Source organism: Lepus europaeus, chromosome 14 (assembly GCF_033115175.1).
Source record: "Lepus europaeus isolate LE1 chromosome 14, mLepTim1.pri, whole genome shotgun sequence".
NCBI classification, from domain to species: domain Eukaryota; kingdom Metazoa; phylum Chordata; class Mammalia; order Lagomorpha; family Leporidae; genus Lepus; species Lepus europaeus.
In genome coordinates, this window is record NC_084840.1 from 33,956,275 (window position 1) to 33,969,220 (window position 12,946).

The 12,946-nt window shown below is 41.9% G+C and overlaps 1 protein-coding gene across 1 annotated transcript in view; it reads right to left on the bottom strand.

The window, feature by feature from the left end:
* SLC30A10 (solute carrier family 30 member 10) overlaps nt 1-12,734 on the bottom strand; it is a 46,110-nt gene extending 33,376 nt beyond the window's left edge. The window contains exon 1 of the mRNA XM_062210360.1: nt 12,284-12,734. Coding sequence (XP_062066344.1) covers nt 12,284-12,734 — 451 coding nt within the window. The remainder of the gene's footprint in view (nt 1-12,283) is intronic.
* Between the last annotated feature and the right edge of the window lie 212 nt (nt 12,735-12,946).

Below are 12,946 nucleotides of genomic sequence, written 5' to 3' on the forward strand. Positions count from 1 at the left end.
ACCAGTGATTGGAAGACCTCTCTCCCTCTCTCTCTCTCTCTCTCTCTCTCTCTCTCTCTCTTTCTCTCTGCCTCTCCTCTCTTTGTGTAAACCCCGACTTATAACTAACTAACTAAATAAATAAATATTCTAAAAAAATAAAAATAAAAACTCAATGGATGGGCTCAGTAGCAAAATAGATAGAGGAAAGAGTTAGTGAACTTGAAGACAGACTAGTAGAAAGTATTCTGAACAAAAGAGAAAATAGAAAAAGATAAAAAATAAAACAGAGTCTCAAAGACCTGTGTGATCAAAACAATTATAAAGGAGAAAAGATAAAGGAATATAAAGAAGGTGAGGTTTCTACATTTAACTCAAACTGATAACATACTGTCACAAGTAGTCTGTGATAAGTTATGTATGTGTAATATAGTACCTAGAGTAACTATTAACACAAGAAGAAAATCAGAATAGAATTCTAAATAGTGTTCAAGAAAGGCAGGAAAAGGACAACAGAAGAATGAAAAATAGGAGGAACAAGTAGAAAATTTAAAAATTAAATGGCAGACTCAAGCCCTAACTACAATAATTGTATTAAATTTAAGTGGTCCAATACACTAATTAATTTATTAGCAGAGTGGCTAAAAAATTACCCAACTACATCCATGTCATGCAATAAAAAGAAGCTAACTATTGACATATGCAACAATTGGATGGATCTTTAAATCATTTTGCTGAAAGAAAAAAAACAGTTTCAAAAATTGCACATAAATATTCCATTTCAATCACATTAATTAAACAGATGTATGGCATGGAGCTGAAGGATAATATGACTACAAAAGGGAATACGAGAGATGTCTTTGTGGTGATATATCTTGATTTTGGCAGTGGTTACACAAATCAAAATCGGTGATTAAATGGCATAGAGCTATATGTATACATTGTATGAGCATCAGTTTCTTTGATATGGTACTATAGTCCCATTGGAGCAAACTGGATAATGGGTACATGGGACACCTTTGTATTATTTTTATAGTGCATTTGCTTACTTGGTGTACATATTGTTTTAAAGGTTTATTTATTTATTTATTTATTTATTTATTTGAAAGTTGGAGTTACACAGAGAGAGAAGGAGATGCAGAGAGAGAGAGAGAGAGGTCTTCCATCCATTGGTTCACTCCCTAGTTGGCCGCAACAGTCGGAGCTGTGCCAATCTGAAGCCAGGAGCCAGGAGCTTCCTCTGGGTCTCCCACGCAGGTGCAGGTGCCCAAGGACTTGGGCCATCTTCCACTGCTGTCCCAGGCCATAGCAGAGGGCTGAATTGGAAGTGAAGCAGCCAGGACTCAAATGAGCACCCATATGGGATGCCAACACTGTAGGTGGCAGCTTTACCCGCTATACCACAGTGCCAGCCCATGTGTACATAATTATATTTTATTTATTTATTTGAGAGATAGAGCCACAGTGAGAGGGAGAGGAAACAGAGAGAAAGGTCTTCCTTCCACTGTTTCACTCCCCAAATGGCCTTAGTGGCCTGAGCTGTGCCGACCTGAAGCCAGGAGCCAGGAGCTTCTCCCAGATCTCCTACGTGGGTGCAGGGGCCCAAGCACCTGGGCCATCCTCAACTGCTTTCCTAGGCCACAGCAGAGAGCTGAACTGCAAGAGGAGCAGCCAGAATGCAAACCAGCGCCCATATGGGATGCCGTCTCCGCAGGCAGAGGATCAACCCACTGCACCGTAACACCAGCCCCACCTTTGTTTTATTTTGCAACTTGCTATGAATCTAAAGGTATTTCAATATAGAATTTCAAAAAACCTAATGGGCAAGTTATGAACACCAAGCTAAAAAGAAAAATAAGTGAAAGAAATAAGTGAAAGAACAACCTAGAGGGGTTGGAGCTGTGATGTGGGGGCCTGCATCATGTGGCCACCAGTTCGTGACCTGGCCACTCCACTTCCAATCCAGCTCCCTGCTAATGTGCCTGGGAAAGCAGCAGAAGATGGCTCAAGCCCTTGGGCCGCTGCACCTGTGTGGGAGACCTGGAAGAAGCTACTTGCTCCTGGCTTCAGATCAGCCCAGCTCCAGCTGTTGCAGCCATTTAGGAAGTGAACTAGAGGATGGAAGATCTCTCCCCCCACCCCCACCCCAACTCTCTGTCTGTAACTCTGCCTTTCAAATAAATAAATCTTTTAAAAAAAAAACTAGATTACAATATATTTTTCTATGTGGAAAATATGGGAAAAGAAGTTACAAAACAGAGATGAGAATAAGCTCTAACACTATCTAATTAGCATTGCAGAAGGAGAAAACAGAAGGAATGGGGAAAACTAGAAGGGCTTGTATCTGAAAATCTTTGGGAACTTAAAAAAGATACAATGACAATGATTCCTAGAAGAAATTTACACATTGAAATTTTACAGAAAACCTGATGAACATCAACACAAAGAGGAGATTTTTATAAGGTAGAGAATATGAAAGTGTTTATGCCAAACTTGTACAATTTTTGTTGTCCTGAAGGGATGACATCCATTCTACTGGAAAACAATCCAGGCTGAATCTGTTGATAGAAGCTTAACTCTACCAGGCATCAGACCATACTCAAATTGAGACCATCCTTAACATGCAGAAAAATTTGGGATTTTATGGTTTTATTTTGACTTCACTTTTGGTCTATCCTGTAAGTTAATAATTAGGGATTTTGATTCCTTTGGATATTAACTCACAGGGTCAAAGATATTTAATTTTGAATTTTAATTTTTGCTTAATATCTTAATATTAGGAGAGGATTCATATGTGGGATATTTTTATATTGCTGACAGGAGGTTAAATTAATGCTTACAACATCAGCATCCCATTTCAGAGTGCTAGTTCAAGTCTCAGCTGCTCTGCTTCCAATCCAGCTCCATACTAATACACCTGGTAAGGCAGCAGCAAACAGTGTGAGTGCTTGGGCCCCTGCAACTTATGTGGAGATCTAGAAGGAGTTTATGCATCCTGACTTCAGCCTAGCTCAGCTCCAGCCCTTGCAGCCATTCGGGGAGTGAATCAGCAGATGGAAGACCTTTCTCTCTGTCTTTCCCTCTTTCTGTAAGTTTACCTCTCAAATAAATACATAAAATCTTTTTAAAAAAATTAGCTTGGAAGCCCCACAAAATTTCAAGACTGTTCACAACAGATTATGAAATGACATAAATGATAGCATCAAGATATTCTTTTAAAAAAATTCTATCACAGCCTGTGGCTTTAAAAAAAAAAATTATTTAAAGGCAGAGCAAAAAAGGGGGAGAGAGAACACTCCTTCAAACTGCCTGCCCAGGCAGGCAGAATTGTAAATTAATTAATAAATGTCTTCCTTTTAGAAATGCCACCTACCTTCTTTCAAGCCAGTTCTCTTCCCAGGCCAGCTAGGTAATGGAAGTCAACAGGGTGCATCCCTTATGATGTACCACACGTAAAGAGATATGGATAGGTCTGAGCCTCATAACTGACAACACCTCGAGCCCACCTGATTGTTTTTCAAGCCCTTTCTGTTAGTTTGTATTTGCCTTTCAATGAAAAAACTTGCTCCTGGTTTAGACATTTTTCTTAGGGCCTCTAATAATGCCTCTGTCCTCTGTTTATATCCTGTGATTTTAGATCCTGTTAATTTAAACTGTTTGTTAGGTTAATTTTCTATGAGCTTAAAAAAGTAAAATTCGGCTGGCGCCGTGGCTCAACAGGCTAATCCTCTGCCTAGCGGCGCCGGCACACCAGGTTCTAGTCCCGGTCGGGGCGCCGGATTCTGTCCCGGTTGCCCCTCTTCCAGGCCAGCTCTCTACTATGGCCTGGGAGTGCAGTGAAGGATGGCCCAAGTGCTTGGGCCCTGCACCCCATGGGAGACCAGGAGAAGCACCTGGCTCCTGCCTTCGGATCAGCGTGATGCGCCGGCCGCGGCAGCCATTGGAGGGTGAACCAACAGCAAAGGAAGACCTTTCTCTCTGTCTGTCTCTCTCTCACTATCCACTCTGCCTGTCAAAAATTTAAAAAAAAAAAAAATTAAAATTAAAAATTTTTTTAAAAAGTAAAATTCTAGGTGGCCATGCACATGAAACATGAAACCTGGAAGCAGTTTCTGCACGCTGGCACCGCATCCCCCTGGAGAAGCCTCCTCCTGCTGAGACGCCACCTCCTGCTGCAACCCTGTCTCGATTCCCCTTCCCAAAGTCGCCCCTTTGCAGCATGAAGCAGCCAGAGAGATCATCTGCCCAGTTCCCCCTAACAGATGTTAGGGTTTTCATCCGGGAGGAAGGAATGTGAGGAGTCAGATGAGTTAATCATAGTCTAGTCAGGGGATCCCAGTGGAATTTGGGGTGTAAAATACTTGCTTCCTTCCCCAAAATTTTATCTTTAGCAAGTACTAACAGGCCCCCCTCCTTCCTTTGGAATCTCCAAATTTACCGTGAGAATAGCAAGGGAGCTCCTCCAGAATTGAGAAAACAAGTTATCGACCCCACCCTTAGCAGGCCGGTCAGGATGGAGAATTGTAAATGAGGTCTTGTTTCGTTTTTTTTACCCCACCTCATAACTGAATGCCTTTTGGGTTTCTCCTCTCTTGGATGTGCCTCCCTCCATTCCACTCTGGCTGGAGGCCCTTGAGTCTAATAAATAATTTTAATCTAAAAGAAAAAAAAAAAAACCTGCCTGCCCATAGAGAATGTAACCTCTCCCTGTTCCCAGGCCCTTCTCTGTTTCTCCATTACTGTTCTGCCTGTAAGAGGAAGGGTATGTTTATTCCTGAGATAAGTACTAGGAAGCCTACTGTGAAGCCCGAGCTACATTCTCCAATCTAGCTTTTATTAAAAACTGAGCTACTATATTTTATCACTATCCTTTATCCCTTATTTCTCACCTTGTTCTAGACTCATAAGTGAAAATTATTTATTGGCTCCCAGAAGCCTCAACGATGTTGTCAAAGAGGTCCCGGGTTACTCTGGACATCCACATAGTCTGGATGTAGAGACTGCCTGTTCTCAGGCCTGGAACATTAGTTTGTCTCTCATTTCAGACCCAAGACCTCTGCTACAAATGAACTCCAGATCACTGGTCAGGTTAAGAAACACCCAAGCCTGATACCCCTTTCCATATTTGAGCAGGAGGTACTGGAGCAGCACTGTATGTCACGCATCTCGTTTTTGTTTGAGATTTATTTAGTTATTTGAAAGGCAGAGTTACAGAGAGAAGGAGAGACAGAGAGAGAGATCTTCCATTTGCTGATCTACTCCCCTAATGGCTGCAACAGCCAGGCCTGGGCCAGGCCAAAGGCAGGAGCCAGGAACTTCATCCAGATCTCCTACATGTGTACAGTAGCCCAAGCACTTGGGCCATCTCCCACTGCTTTCCCAGGCCATTAGCAAGGAGCTCTATTGTAAGTGGAGAAGTGGGGACACAAGTTGGCACCCATAAGGGATGCCAGCATCACTGTGGGGGCTTAAAACACGATGTCCAACGCCAGACCATGTCATGCACCTTTGCAGTGTTCAATCCAGGTGTCATTTGGGACAGAAAGAATAACCTAGAACCCTGAAACAAACTGGGTCCTAATGATCAATACAAGTTCTAATCAGTGAATTTGGATTACAGCAACCTGGAGAAGAAAGGTCCAGACTTCTGAATGAAATGTCTCACTGCGAAGCTGCTTAGAATGAAGTCTTCCAGAAGCCATCTGCACAATTTTTCACTTTACCAGGAAACATTGCTCCTCTAAATGCATGCAGTCGTGTTGATTTATTGGAGTTTACTACACTGATTGATAAATAGGTGAAACAAACAACCAAACAAAACACTGTTGTCAATTGACTCTGCTCAGCAAATGTAGACCTAGTTGCTCGTTCTCCTCTTTTTCTCTCCTGCAAAATCTCAAGGTAGTTTCTTCAAGCAAAGAATTCTACAGAAAACAGACGGCTCACCCAGCCAGTTCCTCCTTCAACCTGAACTCTATTTTCCTTCTAAAGAACCAGCTGCTACTTTTCATTGACCGGAGTTAAGGATCCTCTCTTTTCTATTTCGTACAAGGATGACATATTTGTCATGGCAAATACAATATCACACATAACTTCATCAGAAATTACTTCCTCAGACTTTTCTCTTAAGATATATTTCATGGGGCCAGTGTTGTGGTACAGTGGGTTAAACCACCGCCTGCAGTGCCAGCATCCCATATAGGCAGTTGCAGCTGCTCTGCTTCCTATCCAGCTCTCTGCTAAAGTGCCTAGGAATGCAGCAGAGGACGGCTCAAGTACTTAGGCCCCCGCACCCATGTTGGAGACCTAGAAGAAGCTCCGGGCTCCAGGATTTGGCCTGGCCCAGCCCCACTGTTGTCTATTTGGGGAGTGAACCAGTGGTTGGAAGATATTTCTGTTTCTCCCTCTCTCTCTGTAACTCTGCCTTTCAAATAAATAAATAAATCTTAAAAAAAAAAAAAAGATATCTTTCAGGTGCAGACAATAAATACCAGGACATGGACTTTGGAAGACATTCTAAGGGAAAGGAGGCTCTAGATATTATTGCCTCATAAAAAATGATGGCAAAAGTGGTATATGTTAAAGTCATCAAAGACAGTATTATATACAATGTTTTTGAAATGCTACCATGACTACCATTTCTATGAAAAGAGCAAGAGAGAAATGACAAATATAATCTTTACATTTTATAAGCATATGGCAAATTACAAATCCAAAATACTAAGCTTTCTACAAAATCCATCTTTCTACAAAATTGTTTCCCAGTAAGAAACATAGGGATATCATTACTCACTAGACAGTACTATAGAGAAAAAAAATTTTTTTGACAGGCAGAGTGGATAGTGAGAGAGACAAAGGTCTTCCTTTTTGCCATTGGTTCACCCTCCAATGGCCGCTGCGGCCGGGGCAACGGGGATAGAATCTGGCACCCCAACCAGGACTAGAACCCGGTGTGCTGGCGCCACAAGGCAGAGGATTAGCCTGTTGAGCCACGGCGCTGGCCATAGAGAAACATTTTAAAAGGCAAAGTGTCAGGGCCACTATTGTAGAAGAGCAGCTTAAGCTACTGCTTAGGGTGTCAACATCCCACACTGGAACATTAATTCAAGTCCTGGCAGCTCCTCATCCTATCCAGCTCCCTGCTAATGTGCCTGGGAAAGTAACAGAAGATGGCGCAAGTCCTTGGCCCCCTTCACCCATGTGGGAAGCCACAGATGTAGTTCCAGATTCCTGGCTTTGGCCTCACCCAGCCCCAGCTGTTGAGGCCATTTGGAGAGTGAACCAGTGAATGGAAGACCTCTCTCTCTCTCTCTCTTTCTCTCTCCCCCTTCTTCCCACCCTCTCTTTCTCTCATTCTCTTTCTCTCCATCTCTCCCTGTCATTCTGCCTTTCAAATAAGTAAAATAAATCTTAAAAAAAAAAAAGACAAACTGTCTTATGGCAGAAGAGAGGTATGGAAATGGAAAGCTCTGGTTTTCCCATCATATTTGTGGGGTTAACCATAAAATATTTAATTTGTAACTGGGAAATATTTACATATTATAAGTATTTACATTTCATAAGTCTAGTATATGGGACATATTTGTATCATTTTAATGAGTGACATATTGACATTGCATTGCCATTCAGTTTATGTCACTGTAACAGTTTAAAAACATAATTAATGCCTTTCTAAAATTCTATCAGTGAGGACAAAGGTAGCATTTATGAGAACCCTTTGAAAAACATAGCCTCATGAAAGTATTGTTAACTGAAGAAAAGCATAGTGTTGTTTTTAAAACAGATGAGATGATACCTGAGATGAGGTTAAGATGGCTAAGTATCTTTTCCAGGGTCAGATGCAGTAACTGAGGGAAGTTCTAGAACATGCATTTTTCAGTTATTAGTCTTCTTTGGGTTCACTCACCTAGGAATGCTACTAACTGATCATTGAGACACACATTCTGTGTGGCTTCTAGGAACAGTCATGCATCTATCTTGGTCACAGTAGGACTAACAGCAAACAATTACAGGAGTGTTGACAAAGGGTATGGTTGCTGCAGTCTGAGGTTGTGAATAGGACAAGGGACTTGTCCACAGAGGGATCCTACTAATGTCGACTCCTTGTCTCTTCAGCTCTTGGCCAATCACTACTAACTGCTACCACTGTTGTCTCCATGTATAGAGTGTTTAGTCATGCCAAGCCCTATGATAAGCACTGTACAACGAATCTATACATTCATGATTATAACATCCATTGAGATAGAGACTACCCACTTTACAGATGAAGAAGCTGACATTTACAAGATTTAGAATTGTCTTAGAGGTAACCCAGATACTGAAATTAGGATTCATTTATGGTATAGCATACAGGTTTGTACTTTTTTATGTGTTCTTTTGTTCTTTCTACTGTCTGTGACTTTTTTTCTTTCTGTTGGCAATATGGAGCAGAATATTTAATTAAAGGGCTGGACTCAGTGCTGTTTTTGTTTTTGTTTTGACAGGCAGAGTGGACAGTGAGAGAGAGAGACAGAGAGAAAGGTCTTCCTTCCGTTGGTTCACCCCCCCCAAATGGCTGCCATGGCTGGTGTGCTGCGCCAATCCGAAGCCAGGAGCGGTGCTTCCTCCCAGTCTCCCATGCGGGTGCAGGCGCCCAAGCACTTGGGCCATCCTCCACCGCACTCCCAGGCCACAGCTGAGAGCTGGACTGGAAGAGGAGCAACCGGGACAGAATCCGGCGCCCCAACCAAGACTAGAACCCAGAGTATCAGCGCCACAGGCGGAGGATTAGCCTAGTGAGCTGTGGCGCCAGCCAAGTGCTGTAATTTTTTGTACTCTAACGTTAACTACCTGTATGATTGTGGATTTGACTCCAAATCTGTTTTATGAAAAATGGAAATAGTGAGTATTCCTTCTGGCTAATTATCTGACAAAACATCAATTCCCCAAACGTATATGGGGTGGTGTGTGAATTTTCCTCTCTGCACTCTCACAGATGTCAACAAACACTTGTTTAAACAAAATACTTAACTCAGCTATCTAACTGAACAGCCTTCGCACGTTAAAAGAAAATGGCAGAGAACAAGAAGCTGATCTCTTTATTCTTTCCCTGCAGTGGAGTTTGATTTTACAAATGTGAACTGACACTTATTTTTCAATCTTCCTTTACTCTTTCTATTCACTCCCTGTCAGATCCAGAACCCTTGCTGGGCAACAAGAGGTAAGACCATAGCAAACTGTCAGGAATACACGGAAGACAAAAAAGAGAATTAGTTAAGTGTATACTAAGGGACAGGTACTGTGATCTGTGTGTGTGTTCTTATCACTGAATATTCATGTGAAAGTTAATGTTTAAAACCTGGGCTGGTGCTTGGAAAACAATGGTAATGTCAAATTCAGATAAACTGACAAGTAATAGTTTCTCAGAATATAGCATCATGCTTTTAAAATTATATAATAATTATTACAAATTCCCCATCAGTTCAATCCTGTCTCTGAATGAGGAATAAAACTCAAATAACTTTTGCCTAGAAAAACTTCCCATTCCAGGTTGAAAGGAATCCTGCATTTCTTATATTGTATTCACTCCAGAGTGTTTGCTAACTGGGGGAGAAACAGGAAATTCCCTCTTGCTTCTCTTAAAATTATGGGATTTTTAAGATTTATTTTATTTATTTGAAAGGAAGAGTTAGGGAGAGTATGTGTCTTCCATCCACTGGTCACTCTCCAAATGGCCTTAATGGCCAGGCTGGGCAGAGCGAAGCCAGGAGCCAGAGCTTCTTATAGGGTCTCCCATATGGGTGTAGGAGCCCTAGGACTTGTACCGTCTTCCTCTGCTTTCCCAGGCACATTAGCAGGGAGCTGGATTGAAACTGGAGCGGCTGGGACTCAAATTGGCACCCATTTGAGATGCCAGGATCACAGGCAGTGGCTTAACCCACTGCACAACAATGCTGCTCCCCGCCCCCACAAAATTCTCAGAGCCTTGTCTAAACGTAGACAAGCTCTAGGTAAAATTTCCTCTAAAAGAAAGAGAAACTTAACTTGTTCTCTATGGGCAAGGCCCTCATTAGGCTAAAGCACTGCATTTTACTAGAAGCTTGTGAAAGCAACTGATCTGCGGTCTGTCAAAACCATCCACAGCAAGGAACAGATGCTGACTGCTGTGTTGTTACTATCCTTCACCAGGTAGCTGGGGAAATATAATATCAAAGGGGGAGCTGAGTAGCAGAGAGAAAGAGAGAGAGCAAGCATGCATACAGTTTGGAATCAAAGTAAGATGACCTTTAAATCCTAAGGAAAGGCATACTGTCAAAAAATTAAAAGTAGGTGTCACCGCAGTGGCACAGCAGGTAGTCACTGCTTGTGGCTCCAGCATCCCACATGGACACTAGTCTGAGTCCTGGATGCTCCACTTCCAACCCAGCTCCCTGCTAATGTGCTTAGGAAAGCAGTAGAAGATGGCCCAAGTACGTGGGTCCCAGCACCCACGTGGGAGACAGAGAAGAAGCTCCTGGCTCCTGGCTTTGGATTGGCCCAGCTATGGCTGTTGTGGCCATTTGGGGAGTGAACCAGCAGATGGAAGATCTCTCTCTCTCTCACTCTCTCTCTCTCTCTCTAACTCTGCCTTTCAAATAAATAAATACATATTTTAAAAATTAAAATAAGCAAATATTTCATATATAAATTTATCATTTATAAATTATATAAATGCAAGCCTGATTACCCTAGACAAAAGATACAACATGGAGCAAGTGCCATCATACTGGAAAAGTGGACTGCATAATAATACCATTAGCATAAAATAAAGGCCAATGTACAGCCAGGTATATGTCCCAGTACAAGACAACCAAGGGTTGTAGTATTTAAATGTTATGGAAAATTTAGTATCAAAAAATAACTTTTTAAAAATTCAAACATAAAATTTATGTGAGAGATAGGTGTTGTGTAGCAGTTAAGCCTCTGCTTGAGACATCCACAGCCCATATCAGAGTGGCCTGTGTTCTAGTCCCAGTTCTTCTTCCAATCCAGCTTCCTGCTAACACATACTGGGTGGCAGTAAGTGCTCACTGGTCCCTGCCAAACTCTTGTGGCAATAAATTTTAAAAACATGATTCAATCTAATAAAAAAGCATATTTTAGATTATTTTGTTGTCTTCCAAGATTTAATCTGATCTTGTGACAGATGATTTAGTAAATTTGGCACTGCCCTTAAGTGTCTCTGAAGATTCGCAGATAAATCATTTACCCTCTTCTTAAATAGAACAGATGCATACAATAAATGAGTGCAAATACTTTCATTCCAAAAAGAGCTAAATTTACTAGATGATCTTCTTTATCTTTTCTCTCTCAGTCTTATGTAGCATTCCTTGGATTTATTCCTGAATGTATTCACTCTGGCCACTTGTCTGATAATTTGCTCTTTATGAGTTGGCTTATAGTCCAATACCTTTTATGAAGACACTAGAATATTATTTTTCAATTTCATAAAAAGAAAAGAATAAATGGTCACTAGAAACTGGGAGGGGGATAGAAACAGGTTAGCTAAGGGGCACCATAAAACAAATTAGATAGAAGGAATCATTTCTGGTGTTCTACAGCTGGTAAGGTAATTCTAGTCTACAACAATCTATGATCTATTTCTAAACAACTAGGAAGGAAGAGTCCAAAGCTTCCCAACACACAGAAATAATTAATGTGTGTGGAGACAGAAATGCTAATCACCCTGATTTGATCATTATACATTGTGTACTTGTATCAAATAATCAAACTGTACCCCATAAATATGAGTGGGAAATATGAATCATGAAAAAACTATGCATGGATTTCAAAATTCTTTGCACCAAAATAAACTTATCTTTGAATTTTATTTTCCACAAATTTTCTGAAGCACATTCTCATATACAAATATTATGTGTCAATTTAAAAAACTCAAACACCGCCATGTCACATATGGATAAACAAAAGTGACTCATGTACAGGAGACTTTTCAACGCCACATTCACTTTCTTACAAATTGCTCCCCCTGGGGCCTGGCTACGGCTCTGTCCTGGCTGAACACACTTTTTCATTCTCTGTGAGTAGAAAATTACAGAATAAGCTCTGTCCCCCAACATGAAAAGGTCCTGCTGTCACTCTGCTCATGGAACTGACAAATTTGAGATTTGACTGACGGCAAATCTCAAAAGACCAATTGTAAAGTCACGGGGATGAGAGGCCCACCCCTGAATGGGGCCTCTCCAAAGAGTGCCAACAGGAGCCCCCTCAGATAGCACCTGCCAGGCCTCTTATCAAATTTACTGCCACCATTCGATGAGCTATTTACCTGTTTCACTGTCTTCCGGGGACCCACAGGTTTTGCAATAACAGCAGTCCAAGAAGATGACATAATTAAGAACATTGAAGAACAGGCCGACAATTCCAGCACTAAGCACCAGGAGGGCCTTCTCTGTCTTCTGGGGATTGATGTACCTTTTGATGGCTTCCACCAGGATGCTGAACATCAGAGCCACAGCAAAAGTGGCGTTGCCAAATGCTCCTAACACATCTGCCCGAAGAAAGCCGAAAGTGTTCTTCCTGTGCCGTCTTATGTTGCTGGCCCTCACTCCAATCAAACCTATGACCATAGACAAGAAGTGGGAAAAGACGGCAAAAGCATCAGAGGCCAAGGAGAGGGAGTTGCCTACGTTGGCGATCACCAGCTCCATCACAAAAAGGAGGATACTGAGGACGCACATGAGGATTAAACGGAAGCTTCTCCCAGAGTATCGCCCCATGGCGGCTCGGTGCGCGGCAGCTCCGCTCCCTCTCTTGACAAGGCTGAACTCTTGGGGAGAAGCCACAGATTTAGAGATTACAACTCCTGGATAACTCTCCCCTTCAGCCTTTCATAGCTTGTCATATTTGGAAACCGCCTTTTATAGGCTGCTATAAAGCCATAAAACAGTTTAAAGGGCAATTAAGCAAGAGATGTCACGTGAGCTGGGCT